Source organism: Ornithodoros turicata, chromosome 10, assembly GCF_037126465.1.
Source record: "Ornithodoros turicata isolate Travis chromosome 10, ASM3712646v1, whole genome shotgun sequence".
Classification (NCBI taxonomy): Eukaryota; Metazoa; Arthropoda; class Arachnida; order Ixodida; family Argasidae; genus Ornithodoros; species Ornithodoros turicata.
The window spans coordinates 20,027,905-20,053,424 of record NC_088210.1 but is presented as its reverse complement, the minus strand read 5'-3'; the positions used below and the strand labels follow the sequence as shown (position 1 = coordinate 20,053,424).

Below are 25,520 nucleotides of genomic sequence, written 5' to 3'. Positions count from 1 at the left end.
GGGTGTTTGAGGTTCTTGTCCTGTCGTTTTGTTTGTTGGAGTTCCCTTCGTGTGAGGAGCTGTAGTTGTTGTTTCGCGACCTCCTTCTTTCTGTGCTTTTGTTGATAGAGAGGGGACTGCCGTGGAAGAACCTGTCCCTGTTGCTTGACTTTCCTCTGCTACGTGTGGTGGAAGTGTTGGAGGTGTGGTTCCCTCTTCCTTCCCGGGTGCCTTCAGTGTGGGTGTTTGAGGTTCTTGTCCTGTCGTTTTGTTTGTTGGAGTTCCCTTCGTGTGAGGAGCTGTAGTTGTTGTTTCGCGACCTCCTTCTTTCTGTGCTTTTGTTGATAGAGAGGGGACTGCCGTGGAAGAACCTGTCCCTGTTGCTTGACTTTCCTCTGCTACGTGTGGTGGAAGTGTTGGAGGTGTGGTTCCCTCTTCCTTCCCGGGTGCCTTCAGTGTGGGTGTTTGAGGTTCTTGTCCTGTCGTTTTGTTTGTTGGAGTTCCCTTCGTGTGAGGAGCTGTAGTTGTTGTTTCGCGACCTCCTTCTTTCTGTGCTTTTGTTGATAGAGAGGGGACTGCCGTGGAAGAACCTGTCCCTGTTGCTTGACTTTCCTCTGCTACGTGTGGTGGAAGTGTTGGAGGTGTGGTTCCCTCTTCCTTCCCGGGTGCCTTCAGTGTGGGTGTTTGAGGTTCTTGTCCTGTCGTTTTGTTTGTTGGAGTTCCCTTCGTGTGAGGAGCTGTAGTTGTTGTTTCGCGACCTCCTTCTTTCTGTGCTTTTGTTGATAGAGAGGGGACTGCCGTGGAAGAACCTGTCCCTGTTGCTTGACTTTCCTCTGCTACGTGTGGTGGAAGTGTTGGAGGTGTGGTTCCCTCTTCCTTCCCGGGTGCCTTCAGTGTGGGTGTTTGAGGTTCTTGTCCTGTCGTTTTGTTTGTTGGAGTTCCCTTCGTGTGAGGAGCTGTAGTTGTTGTTTCGCGACCTCCTTCTTTCTGTGCTTTTGTTGATACAGAGGGGACTGCCGTGGAAGAACCTGTCCCTGTTGCTTGACTTTCCTCTGCTACGTGTGGTGGAAGTGTTGGAGGTGTGGTTCCCTCTTCCTTCCCGGGTGCCTTCAGTGTGGGTGTTTGAGGTTCTTGTCCTGTCGTTTTGTTTGTTGGAGTTCCCTTCGTGTGAGGAGCTGTAGTTGTTGTTTCGCGACCTCCTTCTTTCTGTGCTTTTGTTGATACAGAGGGGACTGCCGTGGAAGAACCTGTCCCTGTTGCTTGACTTTCCTCTGTGTACTTATCTGTGGCATAAGTACATTCATCTATATCGGTTGCATCTTTTGTTGATTCATTTTCTGAGATTTTATCGTCGTTCTCCTCACTGCTGTCTTCAAAACTGATATCCTCAGTATCCTCATCTGATTCTTCTGATTCCTCGCTAATATCTTCATCCGTCTCAATAATTGATATGCTTTCGAACCCTGTGTTGTTGTTGTCACTTTTTACTATTTTCTTTTTTTTCTTGTGCCTCTTCTCTTCCTTGTGATGCTTGGTCCTGTGCTTGTGTTCCTTGTTGTCCTTTTCTTTATGACGATGCCGGCGATCTCCACCTTGACGATATTGTTCAGTTTCACCTCCTGGCGCCGAGAAATGTTTCTCTTGGAGTTCCGAACCGTCATCCTCATCACTGTTTAGATCTGTCGGATATCGTAAGTGCATGCTGCTGCTCGTTGAGTTGGCTCCTGGTGATTCTTGTCGAGTCCGCTCTCTCATTTTATCGGCCGAAATATACGACCTGGTGTTCGTTTCGCCATCTTGCGTTTGACTTTTGTGTAAATCCGCTGCAGTTATGTCTGCTGACCTGTGTAAGTCGCAAGCATATCCCTGTAGTTATTCGACACTGGTCGTGAAAGGAAATGATAAGATTTCGTCTTCCGTTCGTTTTCAGTTCAAATAGCAACTTCTGCGCAGATATATTATACAGGGCGTGTTTTTTTTTTTTTGTATCAACACACATTGTTTAATAAAAAGCTAGGGGAGCAACGCTGATGCCATCTTAGCACCTCTGGTCTGGTGGTCATAGTGTACGACATCATCTTATGGTACAGTGCCGCTGTCGCAAAAGGGCTCAAAATCGAGCTCCAGTGGATCCCCGGTCACATGGGCATTGCTGGGAGTACTGCTGCTGGTAGAGAAGCACGGGATACATACCAACGCCATCCCGCGCAAAAGGTATATTTCACTGTGAGGGTGCAAAACGTATGTTGTGCGTCATCCAGCGTGGTTCAGTTCGGAGTCAGTGTGCGAGTTCCGCAGAGCCGACGTCGCTGCTGCGCAGAATCGACCCGAACCTGTCTTACCGAGTCGCTCCGCGGATGTCCCGGCGGCTCGAAACTTTGTTTCACAGACTTGAACTCAATGTGCCATTGGCCAACGCATTTCTGTTCGAGATAGGTGCCCACAGCATTCGTCGGGTCCCACGCGCGATTTCACACTGCCCGTTTGCAACTTCGGAGATCCCTGGACCGTACGTCTCGATAGCCGACCCTTTGACGTCGTGAAAGTGTTGGGCGAATGGCCTGCGATTCATCGTCAGGGGGACAGCGCTCACTCTTCATCTTCGTTAAGAGAATAGCGGAGCTCTCGTATTTTTGGACGTTTTCTTTTTCCCTTTTTTTTCTACTAGGTCTGAAGTTGTCTTGTCCCGCGGTGAGCGGACTCACAGCTCTATATTATTTCGCCTACCATCATCATCATCGTCATCATCATCATCATCCATCTTGGCAAGCGGGTTATGCGGCCAGGCGGACGTGCTTTGGGGGGGGGGATATATTTATTAGACGAAAGGGAAAAACGGGGGAAAGGTCAGCCAAACGGGGCGTCCGGCTTGCTATTCCGCAAAGAAAGAAAATAAATGAAAGAAGAATAAGATAAATAAAAAAGAAAGGAAAATAATTAGGAAATAAAGGGTAAAGTAACAAACGGCGAAAGAAGGATGCGATAGATTAGGGCAGAGTATGTAACTATTGGACAACTAATTATAGCTCATATTCGTTAATTTTCTTAGCAATTAGTTTTCTTTTTTTTATATGCATGATAGGAGAATTGCAGCCTATCGTTATTAAAATGTATGGTCCTTATCGATCACCCTGAGAAGCGAACCTACCTTGAGGTATAAATTGGCAAATGCCGCTACGCAAATGAACCAAAACCACAGCTAGGCGCGCAGAGAGAGCAACAGGTAATCCACGTGAGAGGGCCACATGCTTTGGAGCGATGGAGCTGATTAGAGTAGGCGCTAATCTGTTGGCCAGATAGACCGCTGTCCGACCCTGGTAAGGCAAAGGTCGCGTCGTTTCTGCGCTCGAAAAGCGTGTAGTTGTCTTTTCGGCTCATTTGTATGGACGATCTGCGCCCCTACGTCATTGATTACGTCACGCCTCCGCGCAAAGCATGCTGGTGGGCACTATCAGGTTTGTCAGCCTATCAGCCGACGCGTTTTTCCCGCTTCTTGCCCACCACAGCAAAATATAACCTCGAACTAGTCTTCTCGTGACGTCACGTGTTTGTGAACGGAGTGTCGTCTATAGCGAAATTTGGCAATTTATATCTCAGGGTACGTTGCCTTCTCAGAGTGTTTAATAAGAACGATGGATTTGAGTAATGACTGGCTCAAATTCAGCTATCTCTCACCATAAACATCTATTTAGTAAGTTAATTAATGACTTGTAGCTATAATTAGTCGTCCAGTTGTTGTATACACTGTCCTGCAGGATCTTCGTTTGGCTGCATAACCCGCCTGCGAAGATACCATCAGCTCCGCTCCCACAGCTTTTCTTATAAAAGAAAATACGTGTCGAATACAAGAAATACCCTTTATACCTGCGGTTCAAGTTCATTATGTGTTCATTCAAAAAAAAAAATCTAAAATTGTTCAAACCCTAGTGCAGTGGAAGACGCTAAAGGACAAACACGTGTTTGCCCTTTGGTGTCTTCCCCAGCACTCCGATGTACGTGCGCTGTCTCGTTGTTTGTCTTTTAGTGTCTTCCCTTGCACTGGGGTTTTAACGATTTTAGAATGTATCACCAAACCGCCCAGATATAAGCCTTGTTTTAAGGACAAGCCACGCTGTTCCCTTTAGGTTCCTTGTTGCGAAAGAAAGTGCAAAGTCGTTTCATATCTTAGTGCATTTAGTAGGAATCGTGGTAATGATGAGGGCATCGTGGGTGGGTGGGGGATCGTGCTGCTTGGGCCAACTTCGCCTACATTGGCCTTACTATTTCTACGTAGGGAGTAATGTCATAAGAACGTCCGAAGAAAAGCCTGGAAACACATCCAGAAAGCACAGCTGGTGCCGCAGTGCTGTAGTGTTCGACACGCCTTGAGAAATATTGTCTTTGAACCACACATTCAGCACCCATTGCTGTTAAGAGCCATGGTTTCTTCTCGCCTCAACCAGGTATGGGGGTGGAGAATATATGTTTATTGATTGAAAGGACAAGAATAAGAAAAAGGGGAAGGTCACTGAGACACAAGGCCAACTTTCTATTTCCAATGAAAAAGGAATGAGGGGAAAGAAACAGAAGGAACAGAAGAGTGAACTTGCATAAAAGGAGAATGGAAAAGAGAAGGTCTCACTCCTGGTTTGTCGTTGGGTCACTCATGTGGTTCACTTGTTCAAGGGTTGTTCTTAAGTTACGTCTCTCTGAAGCAGTGTCTGTCTGTCCGTTCATTTTTCTGTCTGTCAACCCTACCGCTCGCCGCTGCCCTGTTCCCAAGCAGCACAATATGTTCGCCCAATGTTGGACCAATATTGGCAATAATGGCCCAATATTCATTCATTTTTGGACAAATATCCTTCCGACATTGCCAATATTTTGTTCAACATTGGGCCAACATGTTGTGCTGGTCTGGTTACTGTTCGTCACGACCGAGAAGTTAACTTTCATCTGTATGGTCGTACACGTGACTAATGTGATAAGATCATTTTTATCTCTTTTCCGCGCGTTACGTAGTTGAAGGACGAAGGAAGCGGCACAAAATATCCAGACTCACCAGTAACACGCTATAGCCAAGATGACAGCTACAGCAGGTTGTCCGAAGAGCATCGACATACCTTTCTCTCGCACCGGCAAGCGTCAAAGGCTTGCCATTACTATTCTTCCTCTCACTGTGCACAATACGCTTCCGATACAACTGCAAGATAGTCTAGCGGCAAGCAGCGAGAACCACGGGCCAAGAAAATGCCGAACTTGCGCAAAAAAATTGTGTTCCTTTGACTAAGACAGATGACGGTTTTACCTGTCACGGATATGTCGTCTGGAGGAATACACTCTGGTTGATGGCATATCGCGGTAACTTTGGCCTTTTGTTTGATATGAAGTGCGGAATACAGCTGTATCGCATGGTGCGCAGACGATACCGACGCCTATAAGGTCATAGTTGAGTTCCTGAGTAGTTATCCAGAAGACTTTTCATAGGTTTCGTTCGACAAAAAATGCATTGACGTCACTAATACTCAGAAAGCATATACCCGGAAATGTGGTGATGACGCACACGGCTTACCGTTGTTGGCCTAACTTGTGCGGGCAGTGTTACGACTGTCGACGCTATGAGATGGATTGATTTCTGGCCTGTTGTTACTGAGCTGGTCTTGCATGCCGGTGCGACGGCATGTTGCCCGAAGGGGTGAGATGGTGCGTCCTGGGCCGACTTCGCGGGGAACTGCGCCGACATTTGCCCCATAGAGGTCTGATGAAAACATACCCAAGCAGCACAGCCGGCGCCTGGATTCGAAGCTATAGGTCAGTTCCTTGTCCTATAGGTCCAGGACTGGGTCCTCGAGGTCCTCGAGGTCCTGTAGGACTAGGTCCTCTAGTCGCGACATGGAAGGTGATTATCTTAGCCAAAGTAGACTCACACAGTTGGACGGATCCCCGGGATCGATCCGCGGACTGCGCAAACGTCAGAGCTCGCGTCGTGGAAATGTGCCCACTGCTGTCCTCTTTCCATCTGTCCACATGTGTACGCCGCTCACAGCCGCAGTTGCTTCGCGGTGATAACACGGAATAAAAAAAAATGACAAAAAGGGAAAGGTTAGTCAGACGTCAGGTCGACGTGTTATTTCGCTTGAAAGGAACGAGGAGAAAATGGAAAGAATGAAAGGAAGAGAAGGGTGAAAACGAGCGTTAAGAGCATGGGACAAAAGAAAATATCATTTGTGGTTTATCGCAGGTTCACTCAGGTGGTTCACGTGCACAGAGGTTGTTCGTAAGTTCTCTGGTCACGCTCCACAGTGGGGGATGTTATATATGGGGTGGTATAATGTCGCCAAAGAAAACACTGTACACCCCAGATCAGCTATGGGCGTCATAATGCCACGAGGAGCGGTGCATATCGTTGACGAGGTGGGATGAACCTTGAATGAACGGTGAAAGTTGATACAGGTGTTGTGGCGGTCATCGTGAGAAAGGAAGAAGGGAATCACAGCATCGCACTAGAGATTCGGTGACAAAGTCAGTCAGGACTGTCTGTGTATGGCCGGAATAACAACAACAACAACTTTATTGTGAGATTATGAATGGAGAGTTTCATCACCATGGTCGATACTCTACCCCCATTGCTGGTGGTGATGCGGGGAATGAAATAATGAGCGCCTTCACAATAGGGATCCAGAAAGGTCAAGAGAGCTTTGAGGGTAGAGCGTTGGTGGGCTGAATGTGGCCAGGGACCAAGCAATTGTGTGTGTGTGTGCGAGAGAGACAGAGAGAGAGAGGAGGGGGGCGAGAGTTCAGGTCGTTAAGGGATCCGGAGAGAATGGTTCGGGAAGGTTGGTAGCGCGGGCAATGGAGGAGAATGTGCTCTAGATCTTCCACAGCACCGTAGTGACAGCATTGGGGGGGGGGGGGGTCAACTTGTCTCAAGCTGTAACGCCACTGCTCTGTAAGAGCCACATCGAGGCGTGTTCAATAAACGAATGCGGCATCTTGACGAGAGGTATGTCGAGGCATGCGGAAAGCCTGCGGAAGCGAGCGCTGGATCGACTCTGCTCAGCATTGCTGGGAGGAGAATGTCAGCGATCCATTGGCGGGAAGCCAGGGGAGTCACGAGGCGTCGAAGTACGGAACGACGGTCTCCTCTCAGCAGCGCAATACGCGTCCGCCTCCAGAATAACGGGTCCTCTGTCATCTGGTTTACTGACCTCTTTCTGCAGAGCTTGCAATGTGCCAGTCGGCTACAGAACCTCCATCAGTCCCAGCTAGCCGCCGTGCAGCACCCGCCTGTTTCCTGAGTCTTCAGCGGTCCCCTTTATTACCCGCTCTTCGAATGGTCACCGAACGTAGATGAAATGGTATCCCATCCGCATGAGTCCTGATCGACGGTGATGGAACGTGTCGGATGCGCTGGGAACATGGAGGAAAGAAGAAAAGGAGGCGCCCCAACGGCTCTTCGACAGAAGAGAGAAGCGTGGGGCAAATGACGTGAGGATAGGAGGTGATCTGTAGCTTCTTTGGAGTCACGCGGGGGTCACGTTACCTGAATAGCCCAATGAGGTCGCTTTCCATACGCCACTTTGGGGGCCACTTCGGCACGCTATGGCCACGCCTCTCCAAGTATTCCGAAACTATGCGTTGGGTGCTCCCATAGAGATGTATGTAACCGAAACCGGAAGGCGAGCGGTGATGTCACTGTAGTGGCCCCTTCCGCTTCACTTCTCAGAGCAATAAGGCTCCACCTCTTTCCTTCTCCTCCTCCTCTCTTTCCTTCCTCCATGACTGGGAAGCTTTTCAATACGGGCCCTTACTCCTGGGCAGCGCTGATAGAACTAAGCAGCTCGTGTGCTACTGCGCGGTCGCAGTGTCGCACAGTATCCTCTGGCTCAGCATGCACATTAACGTGCATTGCTGGACATGATCCCAAAGATGTTGGCTGTCCTGCATAGCGTGCCCATGGTCGAGGGGGTCACAAATACACTGACACTTTTCGTGACGTTCGTTGCTCCGAACATGCACTAGTACAACATTCACATGGATCTTGTCGGGCCGCTACTATCATCCCCTCGCATCCAATGGGGGATATACTAATTAGAACAAAGAAAAAAGGGGGAAAGGTCAGACGGTATGTCGGCTTGCTATTCCGCAAAAAAGAAAAAAGAAGAGAATTAGACAGTAGAGGATAAACTAACAAAAGGTGAAAGAAGGAAGAGATAAATTAAGGCAAATAAGATTTAAAGAAAAAGATGAGGGTAATGCTATGAGGGTGAGAGGTGATGGTGAGGCACTGACGAATGAGATGACAAAACTTGAGTTCACAGGCTGTGCATGAGACCTGTATCGCAGAAGAACCTTGAAACCGCTTTGGTCACAGATCGCTGCGTCGGATGTCGTACTGGGCCGAGCAGAGTGGCCAGAGAAAGGTCTGTGCACCGCAGCTCGAGTAGACGTCGCCTGAGCGTGACTCAATGGGTGCCGAATCTGCGGCAGTCGAGGAGAAGATGTGAAATATCAGCTTCAACAGCGCAAGTCGGGCATTTGGGCGAGTGGAGAAAACTCATTTTATAGAGACGCAGAGGAGTCCTGGCGACATAAAGTCATGGTCGGTGGAGAACGGACACTTCTCGACGCGAGCAGTGGTGTGTGGCAATGAAATCCATCGACGGGTGGATGGACCGGAGATGACCGTTTAGTAGGACAGCGCCCTCTTGAAACTGCCGTGTGCCGCTGTGGCGGATTCGGCGTATCTGTAATCGACATGCTGAGGCCGAAAGTAGTAGTGAACAATATTAGTGAAGGGGATGTCCCCGTGTGCGCGACGTGCTAAGGCGTCTGCGCTGATCCGAGGATAGAAGTTGGTTGTATGTTGCTATTGGTTGTATGTTGTTATATGTTGAACCTATAGCTCAGCCTTACTGTCCGTGAACACAGTCTACGCTCCAGACGCTGAACCCGCCATGTGGTTCAATGCGGTCAGTATGGCGAAGAGCTCCGACTCGGACGTTTCGTAGGGAAGTTTCTGCGCCACTTCAAGGTTTTTATGTGGGATGTAAAAGGCTCCCGTTGATCCGCCTTGAGGCACTGATCCATTGGTGGACACAGGGAGTTGTTGAGATGAAGCTGAGCTGAGCTGCTCCAGCGTAAGTTAATAAGCAACAATGGGAGGTACAGAGCTTTCCTTCAGAAGACCAGGTATGTGGTCATCCTAGGGGTTCCGCTGCAAAACAGCGCAGACCTATCGCAAGCGTACCCAAGATGGCTGATGTGGCTTGAACTCTGTCACGGTGAGATGAATTGAAGCAAAGAGTGGGAGTCACACATTTATTTGCTTACTGCCGATTCGGAAGCTACAGTACTCGTTCTATTAACAACGCTACACTAACAAAACTTTTCATAATGTAATGTCAAGGATTACGTAAGGCGTTTCCTATGTATTTTCTTTTTCTTTTTTGTCGCTTCCTTCGGATCACATCATGCTAGATGAAATGGAACCCCAAACGGCCCTTCACACGCAGCGTCCCAATCTGCTGCAGCGGCAGCGATGTGAGCAGTCCCTGTCGCGATGGCACTGTAAAAGATTAGCGGGAAAACATTTTTCAGATAGGACATCGAAAGATTAAGAAGTTGCAGCAGACAAAATGTAGGAACCGACACCCCACTCGACTCCATCGCGAATCGACATTGAGTGGGCGTTTGGGCTCCGGGGGATTCGAAAACTTGGTCAGAGGCCACGACTCTAGCAGGTGAGAAGCTCTTGGGAGGTACATCTCTCTCGTGTTCCGCAGTGTCGCTTGCTGAGAAACATGGAAATGTATCCACGCCACACCTCTTAGCTGTCGAAACCTTAGCCGCGAATATGCCGTTGCTCTTCTAACTGACGCCGCAAGTAAGTCTATAACCATGAAGGCATCTTGTGATCAGAAGCTGAGCAACAGTTGAACATTGGTGGAACAGCGACCAGGCGGTAATTATTTAGCTTCAAGCGAGAGAAGGCAGTTCATTGTCAATGTCAACAGCAGCAAAAGCTGGGCCTGGGACTAGAGTACGGCACTACATCAGCAGAACAGCCATTCACCTTGAAACAGGACACGCTCTGCGTCCTTTAAAGGGACGGTCTCTTACAGCCGGGGCGATTCCGAAACTTAGCCAAAACTATATTCACGGGTACTAAGACATACAACCGTGAAAGTTTCATTCTGAATAACGAAGTCGTCACTATATCCGCTCGCTAACGCTTTCCCACACATGTATGTTGCCTATCACTGTCGATCATGTCGGTGCCATAATACCGCATGAAATCAATCAATCACTCATAACATCAACCTCTGATGAGATGCGAGTTCCGGCAGAGGGCTGGTAGTCAGGTTGTATTAGTCTAAGTTCATTTGAGGCGTTATAGAGAGGCAGCCCCCGTGGTTGGTCTTCCACTTTGATGCCAATACAATCTACAAAATGTGTAAGGCGTTACTTACATGTCCGTAGCAGCGTCCGTAGTAGTCATCGTAATAGCCACCGTAGCCGTAACCTCCTCTCCAGTGGCCCACTCGGTGTCCAACTCTGTGTCCAACTCTGTGTCCAACTCTGTGTCCAACTCCGTGTCCAACTCCGTGTCCAACTCTGTGTCCATGTCCTACCCGACGCACTCCAGCATCGACGCTTTCGAACATGCTGCACAAACATACTTATTAAAGGCTACCGTTTGCTTTAGAGTTTGGGTTTGCCTTCCGTCTAGAAAACAAAGAATACATTACCTGGCGCACACCAGCACGATCACAAGCAGAGCTACAACCTTGAGAGTAGTCGCGTTCATGATTGCTGCATCAAACACCTGGTCCGATCTACTTGGCTACATGTTCCTCTCCCTATTTTATACGATTCGCATTTGTCCTGGAACACAATACCCCACGGTGACCGGTTACTTTGACGATTAGATATGCAAGCGGTCAAGTAGCGAGTTTTCGGTGTCGTATTCATGTGACACGAGAGATAATGTTTTGGTATGCTGCAGAGATGTCCCTGACTTGTGCTGAACGTTGCTGCACCTCGTGACGATAACATATGATAGGCACTTGTTTTGTGCCGCGTTATTTTTAACTATACGTAATTGTGTACCCGGTGGCTTCTTTACGCAGTCTGGCCCACTCTTGACCTCGCGAGACAACTGCGATTACGAGCGATGCCACAGTGCTCTGTCTATGGATACATTTTGCCCAACGAAAGCTTTTTTTTTAACGTGCACTGTACACAACAGTCAGTGCAGTCAGTACACAACACCCAGGACTTTACGTTCTTCGCCGAAGTCAACGGGCGATTTAAGTAGCGGCTCTACCCAACGCGCTCGGTGTACTCTGTCCTTCACACCAGCGTCACACCCTTCGTACTCGTCCCTCTATACTAAACGGTCTTTCGGTCTAAGCGGTTTTTCGGTCTAAACGGTTTTTCAGTCTACACGGTCTTTCAGAGTCACAAGCGTGATACGCGCCCCGACGAATGTTCCAAGGCGGCTCATTGGTTTTCCGGCCTCCCATGTCTCCATACGTCATGGAGCCAGAGCGGCGCACTCCGACCTGAAAGCTGGAGTATGAGAGTTCATCAATAGCTCCGCGCTCCAGAAAAGGAGTGGCACGTGTCTAACTGTCGTATTCTTACTCAATCCTCGACTCCAGTGAGTGGAGGGGTGAAGCACTCAGCCAATTAAGGAGCCATTCGGACTCAAGGGAACACTGGCTCTACCACATAGTACTCGATGACAGCTGTGGAGGGCGTTTCGAGCCATCTTCGAAGCACAAAAAAATTCATTCGCGATTTAGCGGTAAATGCGAAAGAAATACGTCAGCGTTAAGCGCCTTTTCCAGTCTATACTTGACTTCCGGGTATTCATTTCCGATCTAAACCCGACTTCCGGTTGTGCACTTCCGGTCTAACCTGACTTCTGGTTGTCCACCCAGGGGCTATACTTGACTTCCTGTTCGACACTTTCAATTACTATATGTAGGTCCATTTAATTGACCTCAATTACCCTTTAATTACGAAGGAAACCGCAGGTTACCTGAAGTAATCTTGAATTTCATTTAATCTTTCTATTAATTACATATATGTATATATATCACCTTTAAACTCAGCTTCCTTGCTTTAATTACCTCCAATTACCTGTAATTACTCTTACCTCTTACTCTTAATTACCTTCAACTACTTGAATTGCATATCATTTACCTTTTCATTTACATTTACCCTCATATCTCCCCTTTACATCTCCACCGATACCTCTGCCTCGGTGAGGCTTCACCATCTCTCTCTCTCTCTCTCACGCACACACATACACACATACATACATCTTTTTCCACTTTAACACTCCTAATGCTGACGCATTAAAAACCGGTTGCCCGAGTGGAGTGTCGAGAGTACGGCCTTCTGCGTCCTCTGCCCGCTGAGGCGGCTTAAGACACGCCCCCCAGTCTTCCCGCCAAGTTCGCATCAAACTAACAACCGGGAAAGTGAATGCGTATAAACAGCAGCGCGTTAATTTGAACAATTGTCCTCGGTGTTGTCTTTTAAATTCCGTATTCGGAAAAAGGTTGCAGGAAAAATATTCAGGAAGGCTGACCACACAAGTGTGAACGACGCAATACGTGGGTACGTTGCAGACGCTGTGCTCGATTGTAATCATCTGTTATTGGAAAGGAAAAACAATAAGGTATTGACAGAGTTGGCGGAAAGATAACCACCCATCACACATTGTGTGTATTTTATCTCGAGGACAAAGCGTACCAGTATCATCCTGTCGCACGCATGCCGTAATCCTTCCGTTACGCTACGTCACCTGACCTAAACAATGCTGCCGTGAAAATAGACCAAAACGAGACAAGGAAGAAAGTTCTCAAGTGGCGGAATTGAGAAACGGATGGCAAATTCCATTGGCAGAACTCGATCAAAGCCGTTGTTTCCTGAAAATGCAGAAATTGTTCCATTGGTAGAACCGGTTCATGTGTGGAGTATTTCATTGGGACAGGACGCGCAAAACATTTGCACCAAATCGGTAGAACTTTTTCACCCAAAGGCTTGACGTGGGTTTGCATGGGGCTAAACGAGCTGAACTGGACGGAAGGTAGCAGGTACGTACGCGGTGGCAAGTGAGGGCGGTAATGGTATATGCCTTGCCTGGTTTGTGCTGCTCGGTAGCCCAGAGATTAGTTCGGCGCTAACAAACGGCCATGACTAGTAGGACGTGGTTTAGAGAAAACCTGGCGTAACTACGTCGCTGTGTAAACCGCATGGTCAAGCAAATGTCAGAAGAAAGAGGCCGTTGAACACCTTGCCCGAGCCCCCCCCCCCCCCCCCAATTTCGATCTTTAGAACATTGACCTCGTCCGGACACTTGTAGTAAATATTAGTTGAACGCCGTCTGTGGTTGCCTGTACATGCTATCCCGTTCACGTTCATCCCTGATGCATATCTATAAAGCCGACACACTGTCCTTGTCTTGTCGTCAGAAAAGAGACTCGGATTTCTGCGCCCTGCACTGTCCGCTTTACGTGAATGATGATGATTGGGAAGTTTCATCGCAGGAGGCGATACTCTACCCCATCGCTGGCAGTAATGTGATCAAATGGAATGAGTCGCCTCAGAGTGGAGACTGAAGTCCAAAAAACTGTAGAAGTGCTGTGAAGGCAAAGCGTTGGTGGGCTGGATAGAGCCATGCATGGACCACGCAATAGACGACTTCAGAAAATCCCAGAGGGTTTTATCGCCGCTTTGAACTGTGGGAACTTGCTGGTAACAAAGGAGGAGAAGATCTCCAAGCTGTTTCGGTTCCTTCTCTCTCGGCCGCTTGTCCACGGGGAGTCACGGTCAGCGAAGACGAAACGTGAAAGACAGTTCTCCCTTCCTGATTCTAGTAATCTCCCAGGATGCAACGCGTGCGGAAGGAGCACTGAGGTTTTCTGAAACGATCTGTTTTGAGATGGTGAGAGGGCGAGGGTCCAGCTAATTTAGAGACACTGAAATTGCGGATCTGAAAGGTTGGTAGTGCGGTAAATGAAGAAGGATGTGGTCTAGATCTTCCAGATCACAGTGCTCAGTGAGCAGGACATTACAAAACAAAATTACTAAGTGACTTCAGGCAACCCGTACAACACTGCCGGTAGGTGGCCACGGTAACGCGGTAGCCACGGTAGCCACGGTAACCATCGTGCCGGCAGACTACACAACGGGGGACGAAGTACAACTGCAGCCGTTGCAAGGACAAGCTGTTTGAAAGCGGTGTCCGAATAGTGAAACGTATTCCGTGGTATTAGTATTCTCCAAGAGGCATAAAACCGCAAACTCTTGTTCGCGAGCTTCACAAGGCGAATATTCACGGCGAATGTGCCATTTCGGCACCCTTGGTCACCAGTGCTAGGCTTGATCTTCAGTGGTGCCAGCACCACGACCATTGTGCTTAGAATGACAGTTCTACTATCAGGCCACATTCGCTCTCTTTTCCACTTCTATAAGGTGGGCCCTACAAGCTTACGAACTGCGACGGTCTCGTGCAGGGACCTCTCGGAGTGCGAAACGGTAGGGATCGCGGAAGTCAGAACTGCGGAATCCTGGTACTCTCTAGGTCAACCGACTTTTCTCGATGGCAAAGACATCGGTAGCAAAGGCTGTCGAGCACTCGAGCACATTTGGTCCTCCAGAATGATTCAAACATTGTACCACTTCTGGGTCAGTTTTTCAGCATGTGGCCCAGAGGCTAACTATTGCTAACGACATAACCACGTACCCGCCTGGACGAGTGGCAGCTCCAATATCGTGCTAGAGGCCAGGTTCGAATCCCCCTGGGTTTCCAGGCGGATTCCTCATGCAGATGTCGGCCCAGTACGCGTACTAACTCCTATTCCCACTCCTCCTTCCTGCATTCACTGTTTGCCCACATCTGCACACAGCTCATTACCACAGTTGCTTCGGAGTGCGTACACGGGATCAACATCAGCTGTTAACACCGAATTGCGTTGCAAACATAGAAGTGAAGGAAGCAATGCACCGACAACGTACATGGCCAAATATTGATTGCGTTTTATTTGTAGGCACCTAATCTTTATGCCGCGCTTGTCTACTGAAGTTTCTCACTAATTCCTTCAGCCTGTGGAGGACAGGACTTGGTCCTTCTCCGCACTTCTGGGTGTGGTCATCCAGCTCCACGTGGTAAGCAGCAACGCACAGCGGTACCTTGCTCTCTTGGATCGCACGAACCTAAAACAAGGCAAAAGAATGTGATACTGACATTTTTACAATAGGGACAGACATACTTTCCGTCCGATACTACTGGCGTCGTCGAAGCCAACCCAGGACTTGCTGCCATGCTCCACAGAATACAATGACTTCGTGCGTGAATCGTCATAGCGCTTCACGGAAAACCGTTCGCATATCTGCGCATAACGTGATCATCATATGTAGGCGACGGCAATGTGTGCAATATGAAAACATGTCCGGAATCTCCAGCCCGTGGCGTAGGGGTCCCCTACCGGTGGTGTCGCGCGCGAAACTGGGAGAGATCATCTGTGACACTTGGGTGTCGTCTGCTAGCATGGGAGAGAAAGAATGCCAGCAGACGACGCACTAGGCGCTCGACTATGTCGACTGTCACAGATGATCTCTCCCGATTAGTGGCGCTGTGTGAAACACTACCTCCCATCAGAGACGATAATGGTATGGTTCCTTCGCGCGCGACACCGCCGGTAGGGGACCGCACAACCACGGCCAGACAAGTGTGTCGCAAGCAGTACACTGTTAAACCGGTAGAACGGCAGTCTCTGTTCGAGATTACGACCCCTCGAACTCAGTCTTCCGCTTCAAGCTACTGAAGCTACGGCCGTATTCTTGAACGATCCTTGACTCGACCCACCACTCCAGCTCCTCCTCAAGATCGGTTTTACGATTCATTAATTGACCTTGACTCGAAACGTCCCCCAAGCGGAGTAAATACTCGTCGCTTACCTCCAGCAGCTCGAGGTAGCGCAGATGCTTCCTTCAGCATTCCTCCAGTCGAGCCTGGATGGTGTTATGGGGTTTGTTTTACGAGTCGATGAACCCGGCACAGAACATGGTGTTTCGACTAAAAGAACTTACTATGCACCACAAAAGCGCCTTGAGACAAGCTTAGGACTGGAGCAAAAAAGGATTACTCAATGGAATCACCAGGGCGTGTCACTGAAGTGGCTTCTCATGAGTTAAGGTGAGATGTAGAGCGGAGGGCCGTTTAAAAATACGGCCACGAGAAGCTTCTCGCTGGATAATCACACAGGGTACATCATTGAAGCGTAATGGCTTCTCAAGTGGAGCAGCGCTTCGTTCCTCCACTCACTCGGGTCGAGGTGAGGTGTAGAGTAGAGGGTTGTTTAAGAATACGGCCTAGTATCTTCAAATCTGAGTTATTCTGACTTGGTGCTGGCCCTTATTACGCCCACGTTTTTTTTTTTTTACCATTGCCAAAATTAATTACGAACCTTGGACAGCGAGATAGGACTGGGACCTGTAATAGCATCATCCCCGAAGTTGAGACCCATGTAGTACTTGTAGAGGAGACCTCCAAGGGAAAGAGTAAAACACCACTCTTGCTCTACGTTGGCTCGAGAAAGCGCCTTTAGTTTTTCGACCTCCTGAAACTGAAAGAGAAACATTAACTGTGGCTCTTATTAACTTGTATAAGGTCAGTTACCAAGAAGAGTTCCGCCATGTCAGCACCGAGATATCTTCTGTAAGGGTTAGGCGCTCTCAGTACTTTGCTATTGAGTTCGTGGTGCTCCGTTCGGAACACGATAATATCGGGACAGCTGTAACGGAATGAACTAAATTTTAAATATGAAACATCTCAATATTTCATGTCTCTGACATAGGTCGTCACGTTTCCCAAAATTCAACATCATGGCGGGGCATTACTCACAGCCCATCACATCAACATCATAACCCATCATTTGATATACATCATATAATAGTTGAACATCTTATAACATCATATATAACCCATCATTGAAGTTCAACTTCGGGGACCCTTCACATCATATATCACATGATCTTTATCTTTCTATCGCATCATCACGTCATCCTCCACATCATAGAACATCTCATATAGCCCACCATATTGGAGTTCAACTTCGGGAACACTTGAACTACAAAGCACACCATTCGACTCCAAATTTAAAACCTACCATTGGACATCGATTTCCAAACCTTCAACTTCACCATCATATCACATCGTAAGCCATCATTCAACACTACAAGATGTGATGGTGAATGATGTCCATCTAGTATCCATCATGAATTAATTTGCCGACCTATGCTCTCTGAGCATACACAGCCCTCTCAATGAACACAGTGAACGTACTTAAGAATATTTTCCATCAGAGTGTTGTTCCGCAGGATATACGAATACCGAAGGCGGAGCACGAAGAGCAGCTCCGGGTTGCTGCTTTTCATTTCCTGCATCAGAAAGTGTCACCACGAACGTCAGAATTTTACTGATTCGCGTAGAGAAGGAATTATAACGGATTCAACGTAGAAGAATATCGACGACACACACTTTCGCAAAACCAAGCAGGCCCACCTCCACGTGTTGTGGGCTACATGGTTAAAAGGTTCATCGATATAGTTCATCACATGGCGTAGATACTTAGTGGTGTGATTAAATCGGACACTTTAATTAAACGTTTAATATTACTTCATGGAGATAGCGCTTTAATCAAATTATACTACGCTATGAGAACGATTAAGTTGATGTATTCAACCTGCGCTCCCGCGTTCAACTTAAGAACAGCACGAAATGTAGTTCGTCAACCCGAACAGAGTTACTCCGCCGTAGAGGTTATTGACGGGGCCAGGTAGACTTAGTAACGAGCATTTGTTCCGGACGACCGTTCGGCCGGAAGCCGAAGGAAAGGAATCAGCTGTTCATGGGAAGGAAAGCGCGCAATCAAATCACGGGGCAGGCAACTGACTAGCCCCTCGTCATCCTCGGTGCACTACAAAGTTATAGTGCAGTATACCACCAGGTGCTCCCTATATAGAAATCATACGGTCTTGGTCCCAAGCAGCACAACATCTTGGTCCAACGTTGATACAACTTGGCGCAATATTGGTCAAATATTGGCAATACCGACATGCAGCACCGGCAATGTTGGCAATACTGGCAATGTTGGTCCAGTATTGGGCCACGATGTTGTGCTGCTTGGGGTGTTCTCGCACTACGTCTCGCGAAGTAGAGTGATGCGGCTAGCTATTGCAGCCAATAGGAACGAGCGTAGGGCGGAGCTTAAACATGCCGTTCGTTGAGGCGCTGCAGATCCTTAATAATTGTATAGGGTAATAAGATTACACATTCAAAATGAGTGACTAATTCAAAGTTTTGCCTTTGGTTCGTAACTGACATGATTTTGTTGACACTTTGACACGCTGATTGAGGCTATTGGTGACATAAAAAGCTCGAAGTTATGACCAGCAACCACTGTTTGTTAGACAAACGATCTCTTCATGTATTCACTAATATACCATGCAGGCGACGTGGAGCATGCGCAGCTCCTCGACGCTGAAGGCGAGCGACGGCCGAAGGCGGATCTCCAGGCCCTGGATCCCGCTTGTGTTTCCCAAGACACGGGCGATGTCGCTGCCGAAGCGCAGCCAACGAGAGTAGGTGTCCACGACCCTGCGTAGGGGTCCCAGGGGTATGGACACCATCAGGCTAGTTTTCGCAGACTGGAGGGACAGGAACCGCTCGAAGTCACGTGCGTCTGTTTGAAAACACCGTCTATTAATATGCACTCTAAGAAGAAAAAAAGAAGAATGCCAGTGCCGCGCAGCAACTGTGGCTATGAGAGGCGTACAGACATGGACAGATCGAGAGATGACAGCAAGGAGGAGTAGGGTACAGGAGGGTTAGTATGCGTCCTGGGCCGACTTCAAGGGGAGTTCTTTCTTTTCTTTTATTGCTCTCAAACAACAAAAAACAACATACAATAATAAACAGGACTGCGAGGGCAAGCCCTGTGATGCAGTCCAGGCAGGAACACAATTCAATGAAACACACTGGGCGAGGAGTTTGTGCCGACATTCGCCTGGAATGTCTGTCGGAAAACCCAGGGAAATCCTGAGACAGCACAACCCGTGCAGGGGTTCGAACCCGCGTCATCTCCCAGCCTCGGCGTGGAAAGCGATCATGCTTAGCTAACCTATGCCGTTAGAGCTGGTGACAGTCCTCTTGGGGAGTATAGTCAGTGGCCATACACTTGACCCCGCCCCTAGAGTCACTAAATACAGGGTATTTAGTGACTCTACCCGCCCCCACACCAGAATCGCTCCGCGCGCGCGAAAGTAGTGCGGCGCGGCCAAGTGGGGACTGGGTAGACTGGGGGGGGGGGGGGGGGGAGAGAGAGCCAGCACTACATCGCGTAGCGGGGGCGTCGTGCAAAGGCTGGTAGCCATGGTAGCCAATCGCAGAAGCCTTACACGGATGAGTGGGCGGTCCCAGTTGACGAGCATTGCATTTACGCAGTGTTGTACATATCGCCGTTACAAGTAACGCCGTTACTGTAATCGATACTTTTTCGGTATCGGAGTGCGTATCGCGATACTTTTTAAAATTGGTATCGGAAGAGTATTTCCGTTACAAATTTATGGTAACGCGATCTCCGTATCGTTACCGATACCGATACTTTTTAGTGCCCCACCCTTTCTTCACCGACGACATTTCTCACTCTTGTTCATTGTCAATGGTCCGCCTAGCCCTCGACAAGAAGCCTGTGGACATGTCCAAGTGCTCCGTAACCGGAATTATAGAATTACTATACCAAACACATGTTCACTGCTTTTCTTAGAAACTGGAGAAAATAACCACAACAAAAGACTTGAGGTCAACGAACAGAGGTCAAGTCATTGACAGTACGCTCTGGATTCCACTGCTTAGCTGCCGTGTCGCACTGAGTCACGCTCACATATACTGTGGTATTGTTAACTTCGGATAGGATTCCTTGGTAATCGGACTCCAGGGTGTGTGGGCCTGACACTAACGTAATTGTCATACTGGTCTCTGCCAACTGCCGGAGAGACCACGGCCTGAAAGGCTGGCAGAAGACGAGTTCCAGAACGAGCTATTGATAAAAGTCTACTGTCTTTTTACTGCAAAACTGTTTACGTAAGCGATACAGTATTCCTATGTTGCATCATCTTCGTGTTTCAAATAAAAGTATCGGGCAAAGTATCGCGTTACTTTTTTTTAGTAACGGTAGCGGTATTCGTTACTTTAAAAAAGAAGTATCGATATCGGTATTTCGATACTTTTTACTCAAGTAACGAGTATCGGTATCGCGATACCATATTTCGGTAACGGGTACAACACTGCATTTACGCGAAGTTTAGGGAGTATTTGCAGTGTTCGGGAGTGCATTTCGGGGATCAGGGAACTAGGGAGCAATTGCGAAGTAGGGGACTAGGAGATGGTAATTGCTCCCCAAATTAGGTGAAACGTCGTCTATCCGAACACTTCAGCTGGTGCCTTTTCTTCAACTGCCACTATATTCGACTGCAATATGCAACCGGACGTTGTGAAGCTTGTGTTTGTCCTTCTGTGTTTAAGTGCCTCATTCACTACAGCGTTACAGTGTAACATGTCGGATTCGTTGTTCTAGGCGGTCACCCCCTTGCGATCGTCGAGCTCTTCCTTTAACTTTTGACACGAGCGATATATCTTCATTGTTGACCTAAATGACGTAAATCTTTCGCACTGTATTTCCTCAGCACATGCCACTACGTAATATCCCACATACAATGCAATGTCATTCATAAAGTTCGCAGTTCTCCGTGATATTTCAGCGTAAAGGGACAATGACGGGATGTTCATGGCAGCATGTATACTTTGCGCTGGCGCACGTTATTTTTCTACGTGCAAGCAAAGCAGGTTGCGGGCAGTTGTTGGAATCGCCTTACCTGAGGGTAAGAGTGTAAAATCTGTTCCTTCGGTAATAATGTCCAAGTCCCCAGTGTAGACCACATGCGAACAGAGACCTTCCAAGTCGGATGTTCCCTGTAAGCTGGAGACACCGCACAAAAAGAGAGGAGGAGCCTCTGAAGAAAAAAAAAAAAAGAAGAGTTTCATAAATGCTGACATTACCAGCAAATAGCGAGAAGCAACAGGCGCATCAACGTGTTACAGAGAATGGCTTGAACATTACCCATCGATAGCCTCGCTTTCTCTTCTGCAAGAATAAAAATAGCGAACAAGGAGAAAGGAAAACGAAGTAAAAACGTCTGGCAGGACCATTTGACTCCTCCTGCTATGCAACTACTATCCAACAATTCCCCTGCTGTCCCTTCAGCTCGAAATCGACATATTTCGAGAGTTATTCTGCCGTGGCAATCGGCAGCGTACCCACGCCTACGGGAAGGAGCAACCGGAGAACCCCCTCACCGGCTCACGTGACATTTCCATGACGTGTTCACCGAGAGCGACGCAAAGAATTCTGCGCAGCAGGAGAGAACGAAGCCAGGCGTCAGGAAAACGCCCACATTTCCTCGCTCTGACGTCTTGCATACGTCTTTCTGCGCGCGAATTTCAAACTGTGTGGAATGTAATATAGCGCCGATGATAAATTATAGAGCTCGAGTCGGCGATAAGGTAAGCAGGGATGAAGGTTGGAAAGCAGCGCGTCGTTTCAGGATCTCGTCGCTTCGACTGGCCCGACATTACGAGGTGTGAAAAGCAGGAAGTGGCGCTAACCTGGGGTCAAACCTCTCTTGTGCGGCGCCACCACGATCGCTGCGATTGGATGAATTGCGATGTCATTAAACTGGACAGAGCAACGTTACTACGTGAAGCGCAAATATTGAAATGGAGGTACAAATACGTTTCTGCTTAAAGAGGTGCCTCGTAGAAGCAGCCAGTCCAGAAAAGACAATGAGGATCACGCAGAAGCCTGCCGCGTAGATGGCCTCGCTGGGAACAACTGCAGCTTGGGTGTGGCGGCTATCCTCCCTACACACAAGATAGTGAAGCAAACAAATGGCCTTGACGATTTTTTTTTCTTTTCAAAAGAACAGGCACCACCACTTATAGTCGTGTTCAACTTATGAAAGACAGGAAATCTAGTCCGTCAGCTCTCAAAATATTACTGCGCCGCAGATAGGATGGCTGGACGCAGAGAGGTCATGCTCTCTCCCTGCGCCACATAATGTAATCCATCATACTCACACTGCTTCAGGATTGGCTGCTAAGACTGGTCGCATGACACTACGCTGTAGCAAAAAGTGCGCTCTCCTACTGATGGCGCGTGGTGGCGCTACAGTATTTCTCCTGACACGCTATTGCATCTATTGCACACATTGACGGGCTACATGACGGGCCAACTGACGGGCTACATTCCCTTTCCTTCTTAAGTTGAACACAACTATAGAGTAAAGAGCCTGCCCGCTTAAACGATCTGACGTTGTTATTAGGAGGGAACCAATCACGTCTGTGCTTCGGCAGCCGTAGCTATGGAGACGAGCCGTCATCGGGCGCACAGACACTTGTAGTCACAGTAAGCCCGTACTTGATGTCGTCTGCGGCGACTGACTGAAGCATACGACATCCCGACTCCATCCGTGTATTCACACGAGCGACATTCCCCGGAATACTCCATTGGAAGATTCAATAGACGTCGTAGCTTTCTGCCGCCACGTAAGCGTGAGCGCTCAACGTATTTTCTTTCATTGCTAACTGTGCCGAATATCTTGCCGCGCAGCCACAAGGTATTTCGTAGCAGACGACAGGAAAGAACGCAGACGTCGTCGTCTGCTAAGTGCGCCACTTGTTTCGGCACCGAGCGGATCTTCAACATAACAAGCTGCATGACTTCTGTCATGTTACCGCTTTTTCGTGCTTTTTCTGTCACTAGAATATTCTGTAGGGACTTCCGCGTATTCCACTAGATGTCCGCTACGGTGAAGGAGTGGTGTTGGCTCAGTACGCACCTTTCCATCTACTACTGCAGTAGTGATAACAAAGTACCCGTCATCGTTATCAGATCACAATTAAGCTCCTGTTGTCGTAGTTGATAACGAAGAATTCTACGGGAGCCGTTCACTAATTCATCGAGTTCAGTATGAACGAAGCAATGACCGTATTGGAAACAAGTCTGTGCGTTTAGGAACACGCTTTTTGAGTTATTTGTCAACAGTCTCAGTGAAGCGTTGTAACACTAAAGAAACTATACATTCAAAAACAGATAAAGTTAGGTCACTATATTTATCATATTTCTTTTCGCGCCCATTTAGGTAGGTAAAGCATTGAACCATTTTCGTACTGCAAGCCGCAAATCCAGCGCAATAGGTTATTGATGGTATGGTATTGATGGTATTGATAGTATTGATGATGGTATGGTGACAGGTATTGATGAACAAAGCTGGAAGAGACAAGTAAATACTACTGCAGGTATTGGCTGAAACACATTCTCTTTAGTGATGTACTGCCTGCGACACTCGTGTCCGTAATCTCCAGCTCCCGGCGGAACGACCCAGTATCGGCGTTGTCACGCACGAAGGAGGACCAAATCCACTCCGGGGGGAGGCCAGCACACCGTAGAGGCAGTGCGGAGATTGCCTTTCCCAATCGATGGCAGTGTGTTGCGCATGGGACTGCACGGCCTCCCCTAGAGAGTCATTTTGGTACAGTTCCTTCACTCTCGACAGCGCTGACTGTGATCGTCGCGCCGCAGAGCTGAAGGTTACAGACAAGTGTGTCGCAAGCAGCAGCGCCTCGTAATCGGCCATGCACCTTCATTCGTACCCTTCTGTTTTAACGAAAAAGTAAAACCTAATATTTACTTACCGCTCATCTTTGAAGTCGTTGACCTCGTGCGCGAAATCTGGTGTCGGGACGTCGGACTGGAAACCCGGAAAGGAGGAGGCGCTCGGGAAGGACGGTGACGAAGACTGCTGCGATGGCTTCCGATTCAACCCCGCATTCGGTTCCGTGGGGCCGACGCCGGCCATGCGATCTATGTCTTCCACGTCCGCATAGCTGACATCTGATTTGGACTGGCGGGACACGGCTAGCGCAGGGTGGCCATATTCCCTTGGCGCGCGCCCTGCTCCCAGTTCGGTTCCGTCTGCGCATGTAGTTACGTACAATCATGTACAGTCATGCTTTAGATCAGGGGCTCCTAGAATGGTACGCTCGTAAAATAGTGCTCCGATGAAGACGCAGGGTTGAAGGAGGAGCCTTCCACAAGTGCACAATTTTGGTTAGTCTACCTTATCATCGGTACCAGTTTATGTGTACCAAAGGGTACTAAGCAAGTGTTAGGGTCAACCAAAAAATTATGTAGTAAAAACCTATTCCACGATATTTTTGCCACATTCTCGACCAGCGTATACGAACGTTATAAATCATCGCCAGCTTTCATTGGTCACATGGCCCACTGCTTTGGTTGACAGAATTTGGTTGCAACAGAATATCCGAAAAATGTGTATTCAATAGCTAGGGCCCGATTTCACAAACGCCGATTAACATTTGGATCGACATCAACGGACCCTTAACTCGAATCCAACGCTTGACTCTGCTTCACTAAAGTGACTTATTTTCACTGAAACATTCATCACGTCACCAACTAATGTTGGTAAAAAAAAAGAAAAGAGAAAAGAGTGTTCAATGAGGTTTTAGCAACCCTTGATCTCGGTTCAAAGTGACGCAAGTTCCGTTGGCGTTCAAATCTGCGCACCAGATAATTTTGCCATCGGTTTGTGTCCACCCCTGTAAGTTTACATGGACACTTTAGAGGGCTGCCCCTCAGCACTGCACTGTAGGTCGATATCCATGTATCTCCTTCTGTCTCACATTTCATCAGATATTCGGCCCCTCAGTGCCACCATGACTTGCGGCGTACCTCGACTTGCAACACCATTATCGACCTACATCGTCTGCCTGTAACTTCATAACGTCTGCTCTTGCACCATACAGTTGCTAGATACGTAATGTAAACTTACCTGTCATAAGAGATTAATCTAATTAGACGATATTAAGCTCGAGCTTATGGCGCAATGCTCGACGTTCACAGCACGGAGCGCGGACTGTCTCGTGCACTTTTGTCGTTTTCTTTCTCATTTTTCGACCTGCACAAAAAAAGAAAAAAGAAGCGAATTATTCCGTATGCTTTCAATAAATGAACACAAGTGTGCGCATTTATTGAATTGCATTGTGTGCGTGGCACACAATGAATGAATACGTGTTTGAACGCTTTCTGTGCTCAAGATCGCGGGTTCGATCCCGGCCGAGGGCGGTAGCAATGTGGGGGAGGTAAACATTGCTTCCAGCACCGTGTGCCTGAGATTTCCAGCGCACGTCAAAAGATGCCCAGGTGGTCAAAATTGAGCTCTCCCTGTTTGTAAGCAAATGATGTCATAGTGTTCGACAGCGCCGCCAATTTGGTAGAGTTGAACTACGCTCGAAGCTACGAGCGAACAAGGTCGCACTCGAAAGCCCAGGTCTTGAGGGGATTACGATGGTCCCTGAAAGGGATGCGACCTTCGGTCCTACTTTTTTGTCAATAGGAGGCAGCGAA

At 48.2% G+C, this 25,520-nt stretch overlaps 2 protein-coding genes across 2 annotated transcripts in view; both read right to left on the bottom strand.

The window, feature by feature from the left end:
* Positions 1-1,734, bottom strand: part of LOC135369757 (mucin-2-like) — a 4,835-nt gene extending 3,101 nt beyond the window's left edge. Inside the window, exon 1 of the mRNA XM_064603273.1 lies at positions 12-1,734. Coding sequence (XP_064459343.1) covers positions 12-1,734 — 1,723 coding nt within the window. The remainder of the gene's footprint in view (positions 1-11) is intronic.
* A 13,254-nt stretch (positions 1,735-14,988) lies between these two features.
* LOC135370907 (uncharacterized) lies at positions 14,989-25,044 on the bottom strand. Its single transcript, XM_064604819.1, has 12 exons — positions 24,946-25,044; positions 23,789-24,068; positions 21,828-21,955; positions 21,701-21,739; positions 21,156-21,179; positions 20,911-21,048; positions 18,481-18,719; positions 17,321-17,415; positions 16,655-16,769; positions 16,443-16,601; positions 15,246-15,365; positions 14,989-15,189 (listed from the first exon to the last, which is right to left on the bottom strand). The coding sequence occupies exons 1-12, from the start codon at positions 24,950-24,952 to the stop codon at positions 15,028-15,030; spliced, it is 1,506 nt and encodes a 501-aa protein (XP_064460889.1). The 5' UTR covers positions 24,953-25,044; the 3' UTR covers positions 14,989-15,027.
* Between the last annotated feature and the right edge of the window lie 476 nt (positions 25,045-25,520).